General features: G+C 41.6%; 1 protein-coding gene across 3 annotated transcripts; it reads right to left on the reverse strand.

The window, feature by feature from the left end:
* Positions 1–1235: 1235 nt before the first annotated feature.
* Positions 1236–22662, reverse strand: LOC118369858 (annexin A11-like). 3 transcript variants are annotated; one of them, XM_035754601.2, is made up of 15 exons: positions 22498–22662; positions 19272–19576; positions 18474–18562; positions 17614–17958; positions 17253–17340; positions 12515–12609; positions 11116–11229; positions 10739–10829; positions 10534–10613; positions 10364–10420; positions 10070–10163; positions 9700–9795; positions 2960–3018; positions 2610–2732; positions 1236–2325 (listed from the first exon to the last, which is right to left on the reverse strand). In XM_035754601.2, exons 2-15 carry the CDS (start codon positions 19564–19566, stop codon positions 2266–2268), a joined length of 1686 nt encoding a protein of 561 aa, XP_035610494.1. In that variant the 5' UTR covers positions 19567–19576; positions 22498–22662; the 3' UTR covers positions 1236–2265. The 3 variants fall into 3 exon arrangements, with proteins under 3 accessions (XP_035610494.1, XP_035610495.1, XP_035610493.1); XM_035754602.2 differs by lacking the exon at positions 22498–22662 and adding an exon at positions 22071–22394 and having other exon boundaries at positions 19272–19591; XM_035754600.2 differs by lacking the exon at positions 22498–22662 and adding an exon at positions 22071–22393.
* Between the last annotated feature and the right edge of the window lie 2415 nt (positions 22663–25077).

A 25077-nucleotide genomic window follows, 5' to 3' on the forward strand; every position in this document is an offset into this window, starting at 1 on the left:
GTGTTTCCGATGACAACATCCGGTGTGTATCATGTGATTTCACTTAACTATGACCTTTAGTTACCTTTGCCTACTCATAGTTGGATAATAAAATCAGCTGACGCACACCAGATGATGTCCTCATAAACACTTATCTTCCTCTATCTTTTTGACTGCAAAACATGGAAACACACATTTTTTCGCATATGTTGATGTTGGGGTGTTGCTGGAGATGATGAATATGAAGTTGAGACATTTCCCTTCAAAGCCTGGATCCATTGTTGCTTTTCACATCAGTAGCCACCCCCCTGCTTATGTTGTGAGAGAGAATAGATAAGAGTTTGAACTACAAACATGGGGGACTGGCCCAGCCACAGGAAAGGTGCGCCTTTCTGATAAATCTGGGCCAGTGGAGTGAGAGGAAACGGAAGGTCTCTAACTGCTCCTACTGCCACCTGACTCAAACAAAGCAAACAACCAAAACCACTGACAAGTCACAAATAAATGGCAGACGTTCTCCTATTCAGGTCAGTGTTGATATTGTTGCCTTCACAATGAATGTACAAAACATTAAGAACATCTTTCTAATATCGACTTTAACCCTCTCCCAGTTTAGCCCTCACAACAGCCTCAATTCTTCAGGACATGGACTCTACAAGATGTCGAAAGCACAGGAATACTGGCCCATGTTGACTCCAATGCTTCCCACAGTTGTCAAGTTGGCTGGATGTCTTTTGGGTGGTGGACCGTTCTTGATACACACAGGAAACTGTTGAGCATAAAAAACCCTGCAGTGTTGCAGTTCTTGACACAAACCGGTGCGCCTGGCACCTACTACCATAACCCGTTCAAAGGCACTTCAATATGTTGTCTTGCACATTCACCCTCTGAATGGCACACATACACAATCCATGTCTCATGAGTCTCAAGGCTTAAACATCCTTCTTTAACCCGTCTCCTCCCCTTCATCTACACTGATTGATGTGGATTTAACAAGTGACATCAATAAGGGATCATATCTTTCACCTGGTCAGTCTGTCATGTAAAGAGCAGGTGTTCTTAATTTTTTTGTATACTCTGTGTATAATTAAGTAAGCCTGCTAGCTACTTGCTAGCCATTGGTTGAAAATGTCAGGGGGCTGGGGTCATGACAGCAGCAGAAACAGGAAATAGTACTCTTTCTTGCCTCAAGACTAAAACACAGTATGACACAACACAACATTAGCATGGATGGAATTACTAGGGGAAACAGCAGCCGTGCTTCTCAACATTTATTTTCAGATGTAGTCATCATCAGAGCATCGTTACTGAATTGTGATGCAATGAGGTTTACGTTTGGAGTTATATTGACAGATACGCTCAAAGAAAAATACATTTCACTGTACTTGTGCACCATTAAAAACTTGAAACGTATGCTTGTAGCAAACAGCAGAAAACACATGAGTGAGTGTAAAGGAAAGTAAACAACAGTGATAGTGTACACACACCATATAAACACAATTATAAACTGGGCGGTTCAAGCCCCGAATGCAGATTGGCTGACAGACGTGGTATATCAGACCATATACCACGTGTATGACAAAACATTTATTTTCACTGCTCTAATTACATTGGTAACAAGTTTATAATAGCAATAAGGCATCTCAGGGATTTGTGGTATATGGCCAAAATATCATGGGCTGTAGCCAGGTACTGCTTCAGAACATCCCTTAGCCGTGGTATATTGGCCATATATCACACCCACTCGGGCATTAACTGCTTAAATATAAACTGACCACTTTGGTATTTTAGCTGCTAATTATTCTCATCAGAGTAACGTATTCAACACGCTAAATCAATTAGTACTGAATTAACTTGTACAATTAGATACGCATAATATTGGCACAGGCTGGTTAAAATAAAATATATCTTTAAAAAATATATATATATTGATTTAAATTCCAAATCTAATCAATGTTGCACATTCTACCTTTAAGGGCATTTTCAGATAGACTAAGATATAATACCAACCAAAGGAAAACTTATTGAAAAATATATACTTTGTTGCTCATAAAAATATAGAAAAGGAACAGCTTTAGGACATGATGTTCTCATATCATAACATGTGACAACAGTTGCATTGAAAAAATGGATGGCATGGCATGCAGAACTGCTGATTGTGGTGCAGAGGAAGACAAGTCAGACAGAGTGGCAGAATGGCACATATTATGATAATGATTATATTATAGGCCAGTCAGTAAATGGATATAGTGTGGAGGAGATCCCGTAGAGAGCTGAGGGTTCCCTCTAGTCGCTCCCTCCACACAGCTTTAACAGCAGTTTCTTATAGTCCCCTGAGGTGTCTCCCTGTCATAGACAACAAAAACAACCACACAAACACATCAACAAATGAGAACATCATGCTAGAATACCTAACCTGCTCTATAACAGTAGCATTGTTGGAGGTGTATGTGTGTGTGTGTGTGTGTGTGTGTGTGTGTGTGTGTGTGTGTGTGTGTGTGTGTGTGTGTGTGTGTGTGTGTGTGTGTGTGTGTGTGTGTGTGTGTGTGTGTGTGTGTGTGTGTGTGTGTGTGTGTGTGTGTGTGTGTGTGTGTGTGTGTGTGTGTGTGGTGAGGAGAACAGATACTTACAGAGATGTCTGTGTAGAGCGACTTGCCGTAGTTCTTGACGTATTCCTGACGGATATCCAGCATGTCCACCTCAGAACGCGTCACCATGATCCGAATCAGGGTTTTGTCTTTGGTCCCGGCCCCCTGAGAACACGAACACACAGGTCAGGCTGGACCTAATAACTTATTTGAAGAGTACAATTATCAGAAGCAATTACAGTAATAACAATGTCATTTCATTGTAACTGGGAAAGTAGAAATGTAATGAACTTAAACAATGTGCACTTATCAGTCGTGAACATTTCTGTTGTACTGTGTACAGTATGTCGTAATCAGCCCAGACAGACAGACCGCAAGGGAGTGTGTCTTACCTTCATGGACTTGTAGAGTCTCTCTGCAAAGTAGGCGGGTGTGTTCTTAATACACTTGACTGGAACGCGGAGAGAGCAGAGGGTTAGAATGCCCAGCATGTACTGATCACCTACTAAACCTTAGACCAGCCCCAACTACATGGAGGGAGGGACTGATAACAGCCCGATTACCAGTCTGTTAGTGCTAGCATGCCAACTCCAGGTCAGTCATTGCCATGGCTAACGTTTGGGTTGACGATGAAAGCAATGGAACTGGCAAGAGCACAAACAGATTAGAGGGGAGGGAAACTCTCAAACGAACCAAACATTTTAAAATGATAGGGAGGGAATCAACTGAAAATATTGTATATAAAGTACTATCTGAAACCTGAACTTGAGAGTTGAAGAAAACAAGAGAAAATATGACTGTAGTTTGAGCGGTGAAATACATTTTCAAACATCACATCAACCTGACTTCTGTATGGACGAACATGCGTAATGGAAGAAGCACACAACACGTCACACCACATCATCACAAGGGTGTAAGGTTGAGATATTCTCTTCATACACAGTCAGATAACAATGTCATCCAGTCAAATGAATCTAAAAGCATGTTACTGTACCATTAACCTGAGCAATGATAGCCAAGTGGGGAAAAACACAACAACAATTACTAATTCAGGCAGCAACAGTGTGGCAACACATATTGTTAAAGCATCTTCTATAACATTTTCAACAATAACAATGAGTAAGTTATGGGTGTTAACCAATGATGTATATAAACCCTAGATTGCTGATGCTATGTATTGATCATTGAGAGGCTTTGAAGTCACTGGTCAGCCATATTGCCACTCCCAGTAGGAGCAGTCCTCCATAGGAATGAATGGAATTCTACAGTATTTCAATTAAATGTTTCAAGGACAAAATTGCATGTATTTATTTAAGTATTTCATTCTTGTAGTGGGGGCAGTAATGTTAGTAATCTGTAAAAATATATACTTGAATAAAACTGTTTTAAAATATTTTTATGTTTAACTTACATAATATAATTTAAACGTATGCATTAATATTTTTTTATGTTTATTTTGTATTTTTTAACCTTTATTTAACTAGGCAAGTCAGTTAAGAACAAATTCTTATTTACAATGACGGCCTACACCGCCAAACCCGGACGACGCTGGACCAATTGTATGCCGCCCTATGGGATTCCCCATCACGGCCGGATGTGATGCAGCCTGGATTCCAACCAGGTACTGCAGTGACGCCTCTTGCACTTAGATGCAGTGTCTTAAGGCAGGGGTAGACAACTAGATTCAGCTGCAGGATGATTTTTGTCAGAGACGATGGTCGGGGGGGCAGAAGAGAATTATAAGAATTTGTACACTGCAAATTTCCCACTACTAAGCTCAAAAATAGATCATATTCAAATACAATAATTTCATACCTTGATTACAATGAGACATGTATCATGGCACCGTAGAAGATGGCTGATGTTTTAAGTGTTTTTATTTTTAAAAATAGTGTTATTTTTTTACAATTATTCTGTACATAATGTTGCTGCTATCGTCTCTTATGACTGAAAATAACTTCTGGACATCAGAACAGCGATTACTCACTACGAACTAGCAGAAGCTTTTTTTTGCCTTAACGAGTCCAACGAGCCCGACATGAAGGACATACTGCTTTCCTGGGAACAGGCCCAAATCCCCGTCATTTGCGTGAAGAGAAGACAGAGAAAAAGAGGACGGAGGTCGGGCTGCCCTCAGAGAATCCGTAGGCAATCGAATAATCCCCCATTACCTTCCATTCTACTAGATAACATGCAATCATTGGAAAATTAAATTGACGACCCAAAAGGAAGATTAAACTACTGTCACGCCCTGACCATAATTTACTTTGTATGTTTATAGGTTTTGTTTGGTCAGGGTGTGATCTGAGTGGGCATTCTATGTTAGATGTCTAGTTTGTCTGTTTCTGTGTTTGGCCTGATATGGTTCTCAATCAGAGGCAGGTGTTAGTCGTTGTCTCTGATTGGGAACCATATTTAGGTAGCCTGTTTTGTCATTGTGGGTTGTGGGTGATTGTCTATGTTAGTTGCTTGTGTCAGCACATTTCGTATATAGCTTCACGGTCGTTGTTCATTTATTGTTTTGTTCAGTTTACTTTGTTTTCATCATCCATTAAAATGATGCATTCACACCACGCTGCGCTTTGGTCACGATCGTGACAACTACCAACTACTGTAATATCTTATGCTTCACGGAGTCGTGGCTGAATGACGGCATTATCAACAGACAGCTGGTTGGTTATACGCTGTATCAGCAGGATAGAACAGCGGCGTCTGGTAAGACAAGGGGCGGCGGACTATGTATTTTTGTAAACAACAGCTGGTATCTAAGGAAGTCTCGAGGTTTTGCTCGCCTGAGGTAGAGTATCTCTTGATAAGCTGTAGACCACACTATCTACCTAGAGATACTCATCATTGTTCATAGCTGTCAACATACCACCACAGACTGATGCTGGCACTAAGGCCGCACTCAATGAGCTGTATTTTGCCATAAGCAAACAGGAAAACACTCATTCAGAGGCGGCGCTTCTAGTGGCCATTGACTTTAATGCAGGGAAACTTAAATCTGTTTGACCAAATTGACCAAAATGTTAAATGTGCAAAACTCTAGACCACCTTTACTCCACACACAGAGATGTGTACAAACAGCTCTCCCTCGCTCTCCATTTGGCAAATCTGACCATAATTCTATCCTCCTGATTCCTGCTAACAAGCAACAATTAAAGCAGGAAAGACCAGTGACTCGGTCAATTAAAAAAGTGGTCAGATGATGCAGAGGCTAAGCTACAGTTTTGCTAGCACAGATTGAATATATTAATGGCACTGAGAAGTACACCAGATCAGTCATTGGCTTCATCAATAAGTGCATCGATGACGTCGTCCCCACAGTGACCGTACGTACATTCCCCAACCAGAAGCCATGGATTACAGACAACATCCGCACTGAGCTAAAGGCTAGAGATGCCTTTTTCAAGGGGCGGGACTCTAACCCGGAAGCTTATAAGAAATCCCGCTATGCCCTCCGACAAACCATCAAACAGGCAAAGCGTCAATACAGGACTAAGATCGAATCGTACTACACCGGCTCCGACGCTCGTCTGATGTGGCAGGGCTTGCAAACCATTACAGACTACAAAGGGAAACACAGCCGAGAGCTGCCGAGTGACACAAGCCTACCAGACGAGCTAAACTACTTCTATGCTCACTTTGAGGCAAATAACTCTGAAACATGCACGAGAGCACCAGCTGTTCTGGGCGACTGTGTGATCACACTCTCCACAGCCGATGTGAGTAAGACCTTTAAACAGGTCAACATTCACAAGGTCGCAGGGACAGACGGATTACCAGGACGTGTACTGTGAGCATGCGCTGACCAACTGGCAAGTGTCTTCACTGACATTTTCAACCTCTCCTTGTCCGAGTCTGTAATACCAACATGTTTTAAGCAGACCACCATAGTCCCTGTGCCCAAGAATACTAAGGTAACCAGCCTAAATGACGACCAACCCGTAATACACACGTCAGTAGCCATGAAGTGCTTTGAAAGGCTGGTGTCATGGCTCACATCAACACCATCATCCCAGAAACCCAAGACCCACTCCAATTTGCATACAGCCCTAACAGATCCACAGATGATGCCATCTCTATTGCACTCCACACTGCCCTTTCCCACCTGGACAAAAGGAACACCTATGTGAGAATGCTATTCATTGACTACAACTCAGCATTCAACACCATAGTGCCCTCAAAGCTCATCACTAAGCTAAGGACCCTGGGACTAAACACCTCCCTCTGCAAATGGATCCTGGACTTCCTAACAGGTCGCCCAAGGTGGTAAGGGTAGATAACAACACATCCACCACGCTGATCCTCAACACTGTGGCCCCGAAGGGGTGTGTGCTCATCCCCTCCTGCACGGCCTGGCATGACTCCAACACCATCATTAAGTTTGCCGATGACACAACAGTGGTAGGCCTGATCACCGACAACGACAAGACAGCCTATAGGGAGGAGGTCAGAGACCTGGCCGTGTGGTGCCAGGACAACCTTCGCCCTCAACGTGATCAAGACAAAGGTTCTAAAGGTTCAAAAGGTTCTACAGCTGCACCATCGAGAGCATCCTGACTGGTTCCATCACTGCCTGGTATGGCAACTGCTCGGCCTCTGACCGCAAAGCACTACAGAGGGTAGTGCGAACGGCCCAGCACATCACTGGGGCCAAGCTTCCTGCCATCCAGGACCTCTATACCAGGCGTTGTCAGAGGAAGGCCCTAACAATTGTCAAAGACTCCAGCCACCCAAGTCATAGACTGTTTTCACTGCTACCACCAAGCGGTACCGGAGCGCCAAGTCTAGGTCCAAGAGGCTTCTAAACAGCTTCTACCCCCAAGCCATAAGACTCCTGAACATCTAATCAAATGGCCACCCAGACTATTTGCATTGCCCACCCCACCCCCTCTTTTACACCACTGCTACTCTCTGTTATTATCTATGCATTGTCACTTTAATAACTTACATATTACCTCGACTAACTGGTTCCCCCACACATTGACTCTGTACCAGTACACCCTGTATATAGTCTCACTATTGTAATTTCACTGCTGATCTTTAATTACTTGTTCATTTTATTTCTTATTCTTATTTGTATTTTTTAAACTGCATTGTTGGTTAGGGACTTGTAAGTAAGCATTTAACTGTTGTATTCAACTAATAACGACTAATAAAATCTGATTTGATTTGACCCAATCACATCTTTTTTTTCGTGGGAAGACTTGGGAACAGATTTGGGAACAGATTTCCTAAATTAAACACATTTTTTTGCTGAATTTCTGGTGATTTTACAGTCTTTGACCAAAAAAAATCACTTGCCTGTATGAGTGAGAAAGTTACAGATGCACAAATATCATACCCATAAGACATGCTAACCTCTCACTATTACAATAACAGGGGAGGTTAGCATTTTGGGGTGGTATGATATTTATGCCACTTAACTTTCTCACTCACTTATTCACGATTCATTAAGGATTATCTGTAGTCATGGTAGCATCCACATTCATGTAGAAGTGTTGAGAAACATATTCAATTGTTATTTACAATAAAAGTGACAAAATGACACAATAAATTATTTACCATTAATTTCTATTGGGCACAAAATACTCTGAAACACAACCAAAACAAACAGCAAATGCATTTAACACGTTTGTAGAGTCCCAAACTCCATGTAATCCTTGCGTGCTAGGAATATGGGACTAAATAGTACATTTTTCACTACTTTAATACACATATAAGTGAATTTGTCCCTATACTTTTGATTCCCTAAAATTAGGGGACTACGTAAACAAAGTGCTGTAATTTCTAAACAGTTCACCCGATATGGATGAAAATGCCCCCAAATTAAAGCGGACAGGAACTTCATAGTCATTGTATCATTTCAAATCCAAAGTGCTGGAGTAAAGGGCCAAAACAACACAACATTTATCACTGTCCCAATACTTTTCAAGCTCATTGGTGTTAACACATTCAATAAATTTGGCCTCAACCCAATTGAGATGGCTTGGGATGAGTTTGACCACATAGTGAAGGAAAAGCAGCCAACAAGTGGTCAGCATATGTGGGAACTCCTTCAAGAATGTTGGAAAAGCATTCCAGGTGAAGCTGGTTGAGAGAATGCCAAGAGTGTGCAAAGCTGTCATCAAGACAAAGGGTGGCTACTTTGAAGAATCTCAAATATAAAAAATATTTTGATTTGTTTAAAACTTTTTGATTACTACATGCTTCCTTATGTGTTATTTCATAGTTTTGGTGTCTTCACTTTTATTCTACAATGTAGAAAATAGTTTTGTTTAAAAATGAAAAACTCAAACTTTTGACTGGTACTGTAGGTGCGTGTGTGTGTGTACACATTTTACTATACCTGTGAGTGCCAGAAGTCACAAGAATAGTAAACCAACAAAAATTCTGAGAAGTGAGGACATTTTGCCAGTCCTCACTTGTAAAAAGGCAATTTTAGGCTTCGGGGTTAAGGTAAGGGTTAGGAAATTATTATTATTATTTATATTTTACCCCCCTTTTCTCGATCTTGTCTCATCGCTGGAACTCCCCAACGGGCTCCGGAGGCGAAAGGTCGAGTCACGCGTCCTCCGAAACATGACCCGCCAAACCGCACTTCTTAACACCCGCCCGCTTAACCCGGAAGCCAGCCGCACCAATGTGTCGGAGGAAACACCGTTCACCTGATGACCGAGGTCAGCCTGCAGGTGTCCGGCGCACCACAAGGAGTCGCTAGAGTGCGATGAGCCAAGTAATGCCCCCTCCGGCCAAACCCTCCCCTAACCCGGACGACGCTGGGCCAATTGTGCGGCACTCTATGGGACTCCCGATCATGGCCGGGTTGTGATGCAGCCTGGGATCGAACCCGGGTCTGTAGTGACGCCTCTATCACTGCGATGCAATGCCTTAGACCGCTGCGCAACTCGGGAGGCCAAAATATGACTTTGAATGGGAATCAATTGTTGCTCCAAAAATGTCCTCACAAGTATAGTAAGACATAGTTGTGTGGGTGGGTGGTGTGCGTTGTTATGGGTGCTATGTAGTGTTAATGTGCCTGTGTAGAAACGTGTAGGTGTGACACCAGATAGACCTGTATAGGCATGGCAGTGCATGTGTGTTTATTAACCAAAAGGTTTTTCCTTACCCACGGCCACCATTCCACTCTCCAGGTCGCCAGACATTTCTCTGTCAATGCTCTTCTCTAGGTCTCTGCCACACATCTGCTGATACTCATGGAACACTACACACACACACACATACGGATAAGGTAGCGGCAAAGGTTCTAGCTACGAGTCAAGGTGAGCGGAGAGCACAAGAGGACTGACATTTCATATACCTTAAATTGATATGTCATATACATTAAATTTATATTTCATATACATGTAATTGATATTTTATATACATTTAATTTATATTTCATATACATGTAATTGATACTTTATATACATTTAATTTATATTTCATAGATATTTAACTTCTGTCGTCACAGTACTATTCCTCTCCCCTGTAGTTACCTGCTCTGAGGTGGGGTTTGCTCCTAGAACACAGGATGGCGTTGAACTTGGACTCATCAGTTCCCACCTTGTTCTCCCCAGCAGCATACAGAGCCTGGACAGAGAGCACACAATACACACATCTTTCAATGAGTAGGTAGAGATTTCTAATATGTTGTGTAGAGTCCAGGGTTTCCTGCCCAAATCACGTGGTCATGAAAAACTCATGGCCCGACGTATGCTGAAGACATACTACAGTATGTAGATTAGACGTCACAAGGTTCGTAATAGATAAGAAATGGCAATACACGGTACCTGAGCATCTTGTTTAGCTACAGAGATGTCCACTGTCTCTCTTTCATCTCGATTACCCTGAGAGCACAAACACAATACATAATGAATCATCCATCTATATGTACTGTTCCTAGATGTATATGCATTTAGAATGTATACACTATTCTATATCGATGGGCCATAGGCTGTACCTGGGCCAGAGAGATGAGGAGTCTACGGAAATGTCCTGAGGTGTCCCCACTGATGGCATCTTCCAGAGTCTTCTTATACTCTGAAATAACACACACAGTCCACTTCCACAATCCAATACAACAGAGGCGTGGTGTGTTTGTGAAAGGAAATATACAACTTCCTGGTTAACATTGTCTCCCTGAACAGTGTTTGTATGTAACTCACCTGTCTTGTAGACCTGGTTGAGCTCTTTGATCTCTGCATTGGAGCGAGAGGACAGGATCTCTATCAGACAGGCCTCGTCCGTCCCTGCGCCCTGTCAGAACATACAGCAGAGAATGGCTGGGTGATTATAACAGGGATATTATTATATACCAAGTATGATTTGTCTTTCTCTGTTCTTCAATTTAGTTTAGCTAGTTAATAACACAAAAATAACACAAAACAAAATATTACTCGTTTTCATGCACACACACGCACGCACGCACGCACGCACGCACGCACGCACACACACACACACACACACACACACACACACACACACACACACACATGTTAAGAAGAGGGAATATGTCAGTGATTATAAAAACCCTTTCACAAACCTTAATGGCTTCCTTCAGTTCGTAGGCATCAAGCTGGGATGGAGTCTTCAACATGGCTAGCACCAGCTTCTCAAAGTTCCCTGACAGCTCGGACTTAAGATCCTTAACCAGATCCTGGGAAGGTAAGGGGATACAAGCTTGGTATAATTCAATGCTATCCAAGCAGTCTTTGAGTTGGGCCGGTGCTCAGCAATACAGCAAACAAGCCCCTTGAATTTTCTGACTTGAATACAGACACCGTCATTTTCTGTACTGCTTGAGAACTGGCACTTCTTTTACAATATTGGTAGTAAGTCTATATAGTACAGTGCAGTGAACCACCAGGAGGCTGGCTCTCTAGGAACAGGGTTGGAGTGAACCACCAGGAGGCTGGCTCTCTAGGAACAGTGTTGGAGTGAACCACCAGGAGGCTGGCTCTCTAGGAACAGGGTTGGAGTGAAAACCACCAGGAGGCTGGCTCTCTAGGAACAGGGTTGGAGTGAAAACCACCAGGAGGCTGGCTCTCTAGGAACAGTGTTGGAGTGAACCACCAGGAGGCTGGCTCTCTAGGAACAGGGTTGGAGTGAAAACCACCAGGAGGCTGGCTCTCTAGGAACAGTGTTGGAGTGAAAACCACCAGGAGGCTGGCTCTCTAGGAACAGGGTTGGAGTTACAATCTCCAGGAGGGTGGCTCTCCAAGAACAGGGTTAGAGAGGCCAAATGAGTAGAGGTACTTATTTCAGTCCACTTCAAGTACTGATGTCATCTGTGTTCAACTGCTGTGCCATCTGTGTTCAACTGCTGTGCCATCTGTGTTCAACTGCTGTGCCATGTGTGTTCAACTGCTGTGCCATCTGTGTTCAACTGCTGTGCCATCTGTGTTCAACTGCTGTGCCATCTGTGTTCAACTGCTGTGCCATCTGTGTTCAACTGCTGTGCCATCTGTGTTCAACTGCTGTGCCATGTGTGTTCAACTGCTGTGCCATCTGTGTTCAACTGCTGTGCCATCTGTGTTCTGGGTATGGCTGTAGCTAATAAAGTCTGAGTGTATCAGATCCCTCAGCGAGTCGTTTACTGGCAGAGCCAACAGCTGCTGTTTAGATATCACTGGCACACACTAGAGAATATACTCTGACTCTCACTTCAAGGCAACATATTCAGACCATTCTATGACACTGCAACAATTATTTTATTGTTCCCTAAAAACTTAATTAGATAAATAAGGTATCACGTTTTTAAATGGGAGTGAGAGTCATGCCTATTCCTTTCATATACCTTCCAAAAAAGAATGCACAAGAAAAAAAATGATGGTCATGATCACTGTATTGTCTTTCTATAATAAGAAATAAGCTATAAGAACATGTATATTGTACTTACATAGTATAATATAGTATAATGTCAGTATGACTGTATTAGCTACCTTTCCGTAGGAGGTTTTGAAGGCCATGAGCATGGGGACACGCTGTCTGTTGGAGCGACTTCCTAGCAGGTCTATGATGGCCTGTTCATCAGTACCTGTAGGACAAGTCCATAGCCAGAACACATATTCAAACAGCCCATCCATTTCCCTTGGATTTATAACATCATTTTTAAGTAGTGTATCTGAGCACACAACATTACCAGGTCCTTATACATAATTAACTCATTCAAAGATCGATGATCATTAATAGAAGACAACTTAACTGCTAGTGTTGATTATACCTATGCAAACTGTTCAAATCTAGTGTGTATTGTATAAGGGACTGGCAAGGGGTTGTTTCAGGACAGGGCCTATTCTAACAGCTGGCCATTACGTATGCAATTTTTGTTTCTGGTTCCAATATTAGACTGGATCTAACTCACTCACTAGATCCCTATATAAGGGGCTAGGGGTTGTTTCTGAATGGGGTTTAACTGGCTGTGTACTTGCATCCTAAATAGTAGGCTGTTTGAGCATGCAAAAAAAAATGTTTTATAGTATGTATTTCAAAAACTTTGAGTATACTTTAAATGCCCAGATGTCATAGTAATTTCTGCTTTGACAACAGTTGATAATCAGATATGGGGATGTGCTCTCGAAATCAACCAATAATGCAAAACAACGCAATCCTGCATTGCTCATTTTCACTATGAGAAAATAGAATGTTTTATAGTAAGTTCATTTTTGAAAATCGAGTATGGTTTAAATGTATTTATTTTACTTTACCTTTATTTAACTAGGCAAGTCAGTTAAGAACAAATTCTTATTTACAATGACGGCATACCCTGATGACCAAGTAAAGCCCCCGGCCAAACCCTCCCCTAACCCAAACAATGCTGGGACAATTGTGCGCCGCCCTATGGGACTCCCGATCACGGCCGGTTGTGATACAGCCCGGGATCTAAGCCGGGTTTGCAGTGACGGCTCTTGCATTACGATGCAGTGCCTTAGACCGCTGCGCCACTCAGGATCCCTAAATGCCAGGATGGTATACTAATTTCTGAGCTTCATCAAGTAAAATGCAATGCACACTATTCCACAATGCATTGGAAGAGGTGGGCTGCGTGTGATAGGCCCTAGTTCTCTACAAGTGGCCAAAAAACTAAACTAGGCTACTTAAAACCCGTTCCTGCAGTGGAATGACCAAATCGCCCTTCTGTGATGTACAGTTTATAGTGTAATATTGGAATGCAAACTCCAAATGTAATACATCTCAACTCTATGTGTGACATGGAAAGGGGTACCTAGTCAGTTGTACAATTGAATGCATTCATCTTGAAATGTGTCTTCCGGGCCCATAACCACGTGTGTGAGGTGTAAACTTTTGTTTCAAAGTAGATTTGTTTAAGACTACCAAGAAACACTGAGTGACGCTGATTTAGACCATTGCATTAAAATGTTAATTGGGAAGATGCCGAATAGCGAAGCTGTCACGCCCTGACCGTAGATTGCTTTGTATGTTTCTATTTTTTGTTTGGTCAGGGTGTGATGTGGGTGGGCATTCTATGTTTGTATGTCTAGGTTTTGTATTTCTATGTTTTGGCCGGGTATGGTTCTCAATCAGGGACAGCTGTCTATCGTTGTCTCTGATTGAGAACCATACTTAGGTAGCCTGTTTTCCCACTGTTAGTCGTGGGTGGTTATTTTCTGTTTAGTGTTGGTTGCACCTTGCAGAACTGTTTTGGCGAGTCCTATTTTCTATCTTAGTGTTCAGTATATTAAAGATGAACACGTACCCGCTGCATTTTGGTCTGGCGATTCCTCTTCTTCCAATGAATGCTGTGACAGAAGCTTCTGAGGTTTTGTTCAACTGTAGGCTATGTAGTTTTTGTTCTTCTTAAAATGATCGCAAGTATTGCATGGTAGGCTACATCTTTGAAAACAGAAGTATTTCTGTTTTCTAATTGGGAAGTGTTTTTTTAATTTTTTGTCTTGGTTTTTGTCAGAGCTTTTAAACTAAATACAAAAGCCATCTTTTGATTTCTGAATGTGTCGGCACAGGGATTCAGGATGTGGCTGCGTTATTGATGTCATGTTAATCACGCCTTTTGATTTGAGCATATTAATTGTTTTAGTTTTGTAGGCTAGGCTACCTATTTAAAGCTGCAACATGTAACTTTTTGGGCGACCCAACCAAGTTATAGATCTGTCTTTCGCATTGAAAGAATGTCTAAGGAGGGTTCTTAAGTTTAGTTTTTGCGTCTTCTCCTTTCGGGTTTTGTACACCAGCTTCAAACAGTTGAAAATACAATATTAGGTTTAGATGGTACAATGATTCTCTACACGGAGTGCTTGTTTTGTAACAAACTGAAATTAGGTGAAATTACAGTGCCTTGCGAAAGTATCCGGCCCCCTTGAACTTTGCGACCTTTTGCCACATTTCAGGCATCAAACATAAAGATATAAAACTGTATGTTTTTTGTGAAGAATCAACAATAAGTGGGACACAATCATGAAGTGGAACGACATTTATTGGATATTTCAAACTTTTTTAACAAATAAAAAACTGAAAAATTGGGCGTGCAAAATTATTCAGCCCCTTTACGTTCAGTGCAGCAAACTCTCTCCAGAAGTTCAGTGAGGATCTCTGAATGATCCAATGTCGACCTAAATGACTAATGATGATAAATACAATCCATCTGTGTGTAATCAAGTCTCCGTAAAAATGCACCTGCACTGTGATAGTTTCAGAGGTCCGTTAAAAGCGCAGAGAGCATCATGAAGAACAAGGAACACACCAGGCAGGTCCGAGATACTGTTGTGAAGAAGTTTAAAGCCGGATTTGGATACAAAAAGATTTCCCAAGCATTAAACATCCCAAGGAGCACTGTGCAAGCGATAATATTGAAATGGAAGGAGTATCAGACCACTGCAAATCTACCAAGACCTGGCCGTCCCTCTAAACTTTCAGCTCATACAAGGAGAAGACTGATCACTCTGGATGAACTGCAGAGATCTACAGCTGAGGTGGGAGACTCTGTCCATAGGACAACAATCAGTCGTATATTGCACAAATCTGGCCTTTATGGAAGAGCGGCAAGAAGAGAGCCATAAAAAGTGTCGTTTAAAGTTTGCCACAAGCCACCTGGGAGACACACCAAACATGTGGAAGAAGGTGCTCTGGTCAGATGAAACCAAAATTGAACTTTTTGGCAACAATGCAAAATGTTATGTTTGGCGTAAAAGCAACACAGCTCATCACCCTGAACATACCATCCCCACTGTCAAACATGGTGGTGGCAGCATCATGGTTTGGGCCTGCTTTTCTTCAGCAGGGACAGGGAAGATGGTTAAAATTGATGGGAAGATGGATGGATCCAAATACAGGAAGAAAACCTGATGGAGTCTGCAAAAGACCTGAGACTGGGACGGAGATTTGTCTTCCAACAAGACAATGATCCAAAATATAAAGCAAAATCTACAATGGAATGGTTCAAAAATAAACATATCCAGGTGTTAGAATGGCCAAGTCAAAGTCCAGACCTGAATCCAATCGAGAATCTGTGGAAAGAACTGAAAACTGCTGTTCACAAATGCTCTCCATCCAACCTCACTGAGCTTGAGCTGTTTTGCAAGGAGGAATGGGAAAAAAATTCAGTCTCTCGATGTGCAAAACTGATAGAGACATACCCCAAGCGACTTACAGCTGTAATCACAGCAAAATGTGGCGCTACAAAGTATTAACTTAAGGGGGCTGAATAATTTTGCACGCCCAAATTTTCCGTTTTTGATTTGTTAAAAAGTTTGAAATATCCAATAAATGTCATTCCACTTCATGATTGTGTCCCACTTGTTGTTGATTCTTCACAAAAAAATACAGTTTTATATCTTTATGTTTGAAGCCTGAAATGTGGCAAAAGGTCGCAAAGTTCAAGGGGGCCGAATACTTTCGCAAGGCACTGTATTTAAATTTTAGCAACCAGGAAATGGCGGAGGGATTTCTGCATATTGAACCTTCAATGATTTAATTTATTGATCAAGCCTTAGCAGTCATTCTGATCTCCTTCCCTATGATCAGTGGTTTTATGCTGCTGTCCAGCGGTTCAGAATTTGCGATATACCCGACTGTCCACGTTTTCTTTGCAATAGCCTATTGATTACAACATTTGAAAAGTTTTGGTGTGAACTTGGCTATTTGATGTAATTTATATATGTTACAGCACTTTGGTTTCACTAATCACTTTTTCCTGTTTCTCCAGTTTTGCATTTCCAGTTTTGGGTATGTGGTAGATTCTGCCTATTAACTAATGAATATGTTGACATGAAACCAAATGATCTGTTTCTGTCTTTAGTCTTTTTTAGATAGCATAGATTGGCTATATGGTCTACAGTATAGTGTGAATAGTCTGACTATAACCAGCCTGAGTAGGCCTAAAACTACATTCCTATTATATTCAGGGTTTAGAGAAATTAATTGAATTGGAAATGAGATTATCAGGCTGGTTAATACGAGACATGTCCGTTGCATTTGGAAAATGCACCCGCACTCAGCCCTGCCCCACCTCGAGCCAGTTAGGAGTACATATTGTGCACTTTAAGCATGTTGTACACTAGTATGGGTATTCGGACACAGTCTCTCACTCGCTAGACCCCTATAGAAGGGTACAGGGGTTGTTTCTGAAGAGGGTCTAACTCACTCACTAGACCCCTATAGTGTATAAGGAGCTGTTTCTTGATTGGGCCTATGTAACCAACTCACCAAAGCCCTTCATGGCTTTCCTCAGAACCTCCACATCTCTCAGGGGGTCTGCTCCTGGATAATCCTTGATGCTTCCCCTGAATCCTCTCTGGAGGAACAGAGAAGAAGAGGGCATTTTCCAGATTGCTTTACCCTTTCGGTGTTAGCTGCCAGTAAAACTCCTGTCAAATCTCTAATCATTGATATCTCAAGAAGAAACAGAAAACTATAGAAACATACCAATATTATTGCAGAGCACTCAGATATCCAAATTGAAACCCATGGGTGAAGTATGGACACTTAACAGGATGTATACCTGTCCTAAATAGTCTTTTGAAGTACTATTGTCACAATTGGATAAAATCTTCCCAGTGTCTCTTACGTTGATGGCAGGAGCGACGGGCATGGCTCCACCTCCGTATCCTGGCATGGACGGGTTGGGCGACGGGGCACGAGGGTACCCTGGCATGGGCTGGTTAGGCGCTGGTCCTCCTCCGTAACCAGGCATGGAGGGGTTGGGTGAGGGTGCCTGTGGGTAGCCAGGCATGGGCTGGCCTGGGTAGCCCATGCCTGGGCCTTGAGTCTGGGGCATCTGCCCACCTGGCTGTGGGTACAGGCCATGGGGCTGTTGGTTAGGGGCCTGGGGGGAATGTTGGGGGTACCCACCAGGGGTGAACATGGCAGGGTTGGGGTTAAAGCCCCCCATGGATGATGAGATCTGGTTGGCCTGTGATTGGAAGAGAAATGGTCATCCAATAAAAATTTGCACAGACAGTACGCTGATTGGTTTAAACTATTATGCACGAAAAGCTGTTTTGCAGATGATCAATCATGTATTATTGGTAATACAGCATCTGCTGTTGTGTTTTGATTACAAAGGAAATCAAAGACAATGCAACATAAAGAAATTATACAAAACATGTAATTATGAAGGATTACAACAGTGAAAGAGGAGGTTGCAGAAAATTATAACATTTTTGAAGCAGTATCTTAGCTAATTACGAGCCATATTATTTTCGTCATGCAAGAGAGATTTTGAAGAAAAGTTAACAAGAAAGCTGCAACAGATTATTTTTTATAAAAGTCTTACCAGTCAATAATTGGGTTGTGATTTCCAATATTGGCCATGCAATTCATGCTAACTGAAATATTTAACGCAATGATCTGAAGGGGGATGAAGTACAGGCATGTTGAGAATATTCTCTGTGTGATTTGATGGATGTATTTTCATGCCAAACTTACCATGCCTGGAAGATTGCCTGCGTTGAATCCAGGGTTGGACAGATTATCAACACCTATGGTGGGGAAACCAGCACCACCTCCCCAACTACCTGCAACAGGTGACATAGATGGGTGAATATGTCACTAAACAGTTTATGGCATATCACTGACAAACTGATATAGGATTATTATTATAATAGTACGTATGCAGTATGTGATGTTTGCTATGATGTTGTGGCTGTATATGCTTTTAAACAATCAATCGATCAATTATGTTACCAAAAACAACATAGAAACAACATAGGAAGTGCTAAGATTTCATAGGAAGGTTTCAATAAATGTCTGGTGATTGTGCTAGGCCAGAGAGGTAAATACATTGACTTTGGAATGAGACACCAGGACTAGCAATGAACTGTTCACACTTGCCAATGTATGTGACTAACCTCGGCTTCTAGTCAGCAGATATGGAATGATTCTCAGGGCACACAGAATGGGAGGACTGTGTCAGACACTAGTTGGTCTGTGAGTGTTGTCTCTCAGCACAGCAGAGGTTGTTTAGAAAACACAACGCATGCATCACAACATTACATCTAAACCTCATGATGATCTCTGGCCCTGAGAAACAGGATGACAGAAGGACTCAGTCTCTGAGTCTGTCCAGCAGTACCCTATTCTCTTTTCTTGACCATGTCTTTATGTTTCTGTCTGTCTGTGTCTCCCTTAGATTACATTACATTTCATATACCTTGTACCTGTAAGAAATACTGGACGTGTCTGCATATTTTAGGACAATCATGATCTGTTGAGCTGAGGCCTTACCTGCTGGGGGCATGGCTGGGTACCCTCCAGCTCCAGGCTGTGGAGGATAGCCACCAGCCTGAGGGGGGTAACCTCCAGCCTGAGAGGGGTAACCCCCTGCTTGAGGGGGATAGCCACCTGCCTGAGGTGGGTATCCTCCAGCCTGGGGTGGGTAGCCTCCAGCTTGGGGTGGGTAGCCTCCGGCTTGGGGTGGGTAGCCTCCGGCTTGGGGTGGGTAGCCTCCGGCTTGGGGTGGGTAGCCTCCAGCTTGGGGTGGGTAGCCACCGGCTTGAGGAGGGTATCCTGGATAGCTCATGGTTTATGGTCTGAAATAAGGAAAACTATCAAAATATAAGGCCTGTTTAATGTGTAAATGCATTTTATAAAGCCAGGAGTTTTTCTGTTCCTGGTCAGGTCATGACAGGTACACCTCCTGCCTTACAGACACACAATATGCCAGTTGGACACACAGTCAGTGCCACTCATCTGTTTGTTGTAAAACAAAGTTTTATGACTCAAATTGTGGCGTGAACACACAGGTTGGTGTTGTGGTGTCCATAGCAACTACAGAGCTAGAAACACGCCCATATACACAGTGGGCCCCTCCACCCTCAATGAAGTTAAGCTGTGGAGGAGAAATAAGGCTGAATTCCTCAGGATGACCCAAGGTTTAGGGAATCTGGGTTCCCTAAGCTGATGGCTTAATTGTTAACATGGACAATTTATGGGTTGGGTAATACTGTGTGAAATGGAACTACTATGTTCATGAAATTGAGTATTTTCCTGAAATCTAGAACAAAGAAATGCCATCTGGAAGAAGAAATACATACAGTGTGTATCTCGAATAGTAATTGAGAAATAATGTATTAAAATGGGAGAATACCTATTTAAAGCCTTACTGTACACTGAAATACTACATTTCAAATGACCCAACCTTTGCTTTTGTTACTTTTGGTGTTGGCAGTACAACTGCTTGTTATTTGACAATGATTATGCTGCCTTGTGTGAAAAACCCATACTCCCATTTCATATGCCAACTTGTTCCATGCATGGCTCCATGTACATAATCCCTTCTCATAATTTGCATTTTAAGGACAGGGGAAAGAATGACAGACTGCTGCTGTATTTGAATAGGAACACAGTTCTACATCAGTGGCCTGTTCAGAAGGATGTAAGGTTAGGCTAGAACATGTTCAGATAGATATGTATAGTGTAGAACAGATATGCTTCTCTCTCAGATTGAATAGGGAACATGTGAGAAATATGAATTATGTTTCAGACCATGTTTTATCACCGACTACACCTCAGCAAAAAGTTAACTTTTAGATGATACAGTATAATATTTATGATGTAAAGACTTACTACAATGGTATTACACCGTCACCCCCTATTTAATGTACTGTGCATGCGTATAAGACTACAGCCTAAAGGCATCCATCCATAGATTCGGTTTACTCCTTGCAGAACTCGAGTAGACTTTCGCATATTACCTTAAAATACCTTAGCTTGAAAAACGAGAAAAAAGCTGCAATACTACTGTTTGTCCCTCTTGAGACGCTGTAGCCAGTAGATGTGAAGAGGTCTTAGTTATGCAATATCTTAGATATCTTCTCAAGTGGAAAACTGCATGAAAACTAGTCGTCTGTCGTTGAATGACAAACACTTGAAAAATCCCCACTGTTGCCTAATCACGGACGAAGGGTCAATGGCAAAGATTTGTATAACTATAGCTAACTGGTTGAACACGACCCGTGATTAACTTCAACCAGTTAACAAGTCGGAAATGTTCGAGTTTCCTAGTTCCGACTACCTCGGGAACGCGGCAGTAGACAAGCCTAAAAAAAATGTGTGCTCGAACGTCACAAAATGTCGAAATAATAAATCGTACTGTTTTTACGGAAAAGCCAAAGTCCAAACAGGAATCAACCACGCTGTCGAAACGAGTAAGACGTATGAATGATTCTCATCTAACCCATGTACAAAATATTAATTTCAACACAATGTATTTCCCCTTCTATCTTTGTCCTGAGGCTTACAGATTTTAACTAACGTTAAGCATGTGTAATACTGGAGTGAAATTGTGACTGACGAAATCTCATCTACACAAAAATAGCATTTGATTAGGACCCCTGCTCGGCCTACTCACTAAAGCCGATAAAGGCTATTACTGTATAATAACCAAACCTCAAATCAGTGGCAAATAGAGGCTAATTTAAGAACTAGGCTACCAACTGACACAATCGCTTTGATCGATTACAACGACCCTGTTCTATTGATAAATGTGAGGAACGGTACACATTTATAAAGGACTGTATAAATATAAGTAGCCATTCGGGTTCCTTGTGTACACCAACCATGTTTGCTGGGCGGATGGGAGTGTTCAATACAATACACATGATGGGTGTTGGCTGTTGAGGCCTTGAACTCATACAAAAATAGATAGTTTGAAAATAACTACCGAGTGACTCAAATGTGTAAAGGCAGGCCTATCCAAAAGTTCAAACAACTATTTTGCTGTATGTAGTAGACCCCAAAGAAAAATAAGTCTTACTTCCATCCACATGATTGGCCTATTACACAATATTTGAAGAAATAAATAATTGTAGGCAGTTAAACATCCTTATTCTAAATGTCATTTTCGACATTGAATTAATGAGAGAATAGCCATAGGCCGCCGCTTATACTAACGTTATCGGAATAGCCTTACACTGACTGCCTCTACACCAAATGACAGCACAGTAACTGTCAAAATAGACAGAAGCAAAATATTGTGCATCAGTCAACATCGAACCAAGGTAAAAAATGTAAATATATCAGTACCTTTTTGTTCGACTTTCAGGCGCCAGCTAAACGTTAAATTCTGTATTTCCTCGTTGTAATTTTGCGTTGTAAAGGTTTTCTGCACTAGGCCTACTAATCAGAAGAAGACAAGCCAATTTACCGAAGCTCTGGAAGACCGCCTTTCGCGTTGTCAGGCAAATTACGCAAACATAGTTTCAAATAGGTCTATAACGATAGGCCTAGAAGCTTGGCCTACGTTTATCATGTTCTCTGTGAGACATTTTGTTATTGCGTATCATATCCTTCGAGGAAGAAGGCTCGCTAGTAAATTAAATATTTCTGAGGAAAGCGACGTGTCAATAACACATCTACAAGAAACTTAGTCGCGCACGATCGCTATTGGAAATGTTTGATCTACAAGGCTAGGTCACATTTAACCGAAAAGTGCATTTCGTTTGCCACTTACTTTTGGTTCGTGAGACGCCTTGTCCTGGCTGCGCTGCGCTCTTTTTCAAGCTACAACCCCTGTATGTATATAAGGAAGGTGGGTGGGACTCATATTTTCCATTGAGAAACACCCATGGGCACACACCATACAGTAATTGACACACCACAGTCAGCACAGTGCTAACACTCGAGCACGATTGAGTGGACCAACGTATGACAGTGACATGTTAGGGAAAAAGTGACAAATGATGACAGAATTCACCTAGTCATAGGGAAAATGGTGCAATCGATTGAGTATAGTTTATGGTTATCTATGCTAGCACAATGATACACTCTTAGGCTTACGTTTTTTTTTCTATTCAACTGGCAACTGTTAATTTGTCTTCAATAATTGCTGTTGATTTTTGTTAACAGGGTGTACTTTTAGACTTTACCCGGCCTACTAATACCAGTGGTGGAAAATGTACCCAATTGTCATACTTGAATAAAAGGACAGATACCTTAATAGAAAGTTACTCAAGTAAATGTTAAAGTCACCCAGTAAAATACTACTTGAGTAAAAGTCTAAAAGTATTTGGTTGTAAATATACTTAAGTATCAAAAGTACACGAAATTGCTAAAATATACTTAAGTATCAAAAATAGAAGTAAAAGTATAAATAATTTTAAATTCCTTACATTAATTAAGCAAAGCAAACGGCACCATTTTCTTGTTTTTAAAATGTACGGATAGCCAGAGGCACAATCCAAAACTTAGACATGATTTACAAAAGCTGCATTTATGTTTAGTGAGCCCGCCAGAACCTAAGGCAGAAGCGATGACCACGTGTTCTCCTGAAAAGTGCGTGAATTTCACAATTGTCATGTTTTGCTAAGCATTCAAAATGAGTACTTTGCGTTGTCAGAAAATATTTATGGAGTAAAAAGTACAATATTTTCTTCAGGAATGTAGTGAAGTAATAGTAAAATTTGTCTAAAATTTAAATAGTTAAGTGAAGTACAGATACCCAAAAAAGCGACTTAAGTAGTACTTTTAAGTATTTTTACTAAAGTACTTTACACCACTGACTAATAACGTATCAATGGGTGTGTCTGTGACATAATAATAATGACAGCCATGCTGGGAGAGCTGCGTATTCACTTGGAAACAAACTGAAGCAAACGGGACGAAAAGGGGAGGGATCTACCTGAATTTGTCCAATAAGAAATCCTTGTTTTCGTTTTCGTTGCAAAACATTTTTTACCAGGTGCACTAATGAATATACGACCATGTTCTTCAATAGGCCTACGACCACATGGGGCAGAATTTGCTGTGCCTTCAAGCCACAGAAATATTTGACAGTAACGAATATTCTATATTTTATTTAGCCCATCTATTATTGGAAGCTTGTGGAAGGTGTGACAAGTTTGGGTTCTTTCACAAAACAGTACAATTGGATAGGCAGAGTTGCATCATTATGTGCTTTAGCCAATTACCACACTAGCCTATAATGAATGACCTGCCTAAATTTCATTACAGCATTCACAGCATTGTGAACTATTTTATTTACTCTGGAATAGTCATATCTCATTTACAGTGGATCAGTTGAAGTCAATGAACTAAGCAGACCAGACTCAGACATTGATGTCTAAGGGAGAGCCACCTCGTTAAGCAGAAAGGAAATGACATTTTTCCCCCAGTGGTAAAAGGCCTGAGTGAACTATCTTGATTTATGTCAGGACCCGGTTACGAACCCCGGTCTCCGGAGTGAGAAACAGTCACTAAACCAACTGAGCCACGAATAGTCAGCAGAACCCAGAAGATGAGGCAGACACAGCAGTACTTGAGACGGTGTATTTAATGAAGTAAAAAGTGAAGATCTTCAGGAAAACATGTAACTTCACAACCTCAAAAGGAACTCCACAAGAACAAAGGCAATCCTCCAAGACAAAAAGGCAAATCCACAAGGTGGAAGGCACAGCACAAAAAGCCTCAAAAGATACTCAAAAACAAACAAACAAACAAACAGAGAGTCCACCGGGATCAACAAGAGCTCACAGAGTACTAGGGCTGGGTGCTAACATACAAACACAGAGCAAAGAACTGAGTAAAACAAAGGGTTTAAATACAATCAGGGGAAACGAGGCACAGGTGCAAATAATAATGGGGATCAAGGGAAAACAAAAGGTCAAAAGGCACAATGGGGGCATCTAGTGACCAAAAACCGGAACAACCCTGGCCAAATCCTGACAATTTATCCACCATCTTTAGTGATGTCTTTTATTATTATTATTATTATTATTATTATTTTATTATTATTATTATTATTGTCTTTTACTATTACCTTATTCCCCTGTGATGTCACAAGAGGGAGTGTGAATATGTGCTGCTGTTTGTTAGGAGGTCAAGGTTAGTCTCTGTAGACTAGCTCAGAGTTAGTCTCTGTAGACTAGATCAGGGTTAGTCTCTGTAGACTAGGTCAGGGTTAATGTCTTTAGACTAGGTCAGGGTTAGAAGGGTTAGTCTGTAGACTAGGTCAGGGGTAGTCTATAGACTTTGTCAGGGTTAGTCTGTAGACTAGGTCAGGGGTAGTCTGTAGACTAGGTCATGGGTAGTCTCT

Source organism: Oncorhynchus keta, chromosome 36, assembly GCF_023373465.1.
Source record: "Oncorhynchus keta strain PuntledgeMale-10-30-2019 chromosome 36, Oket_V2, whole genome shotgun sequence".
NCBI lineage: Eukaryota > Metazoa > Chordata > Actinopteri > Salmoniformes > Salmonidae > Oncorhynchus > Oncorhynchus keta.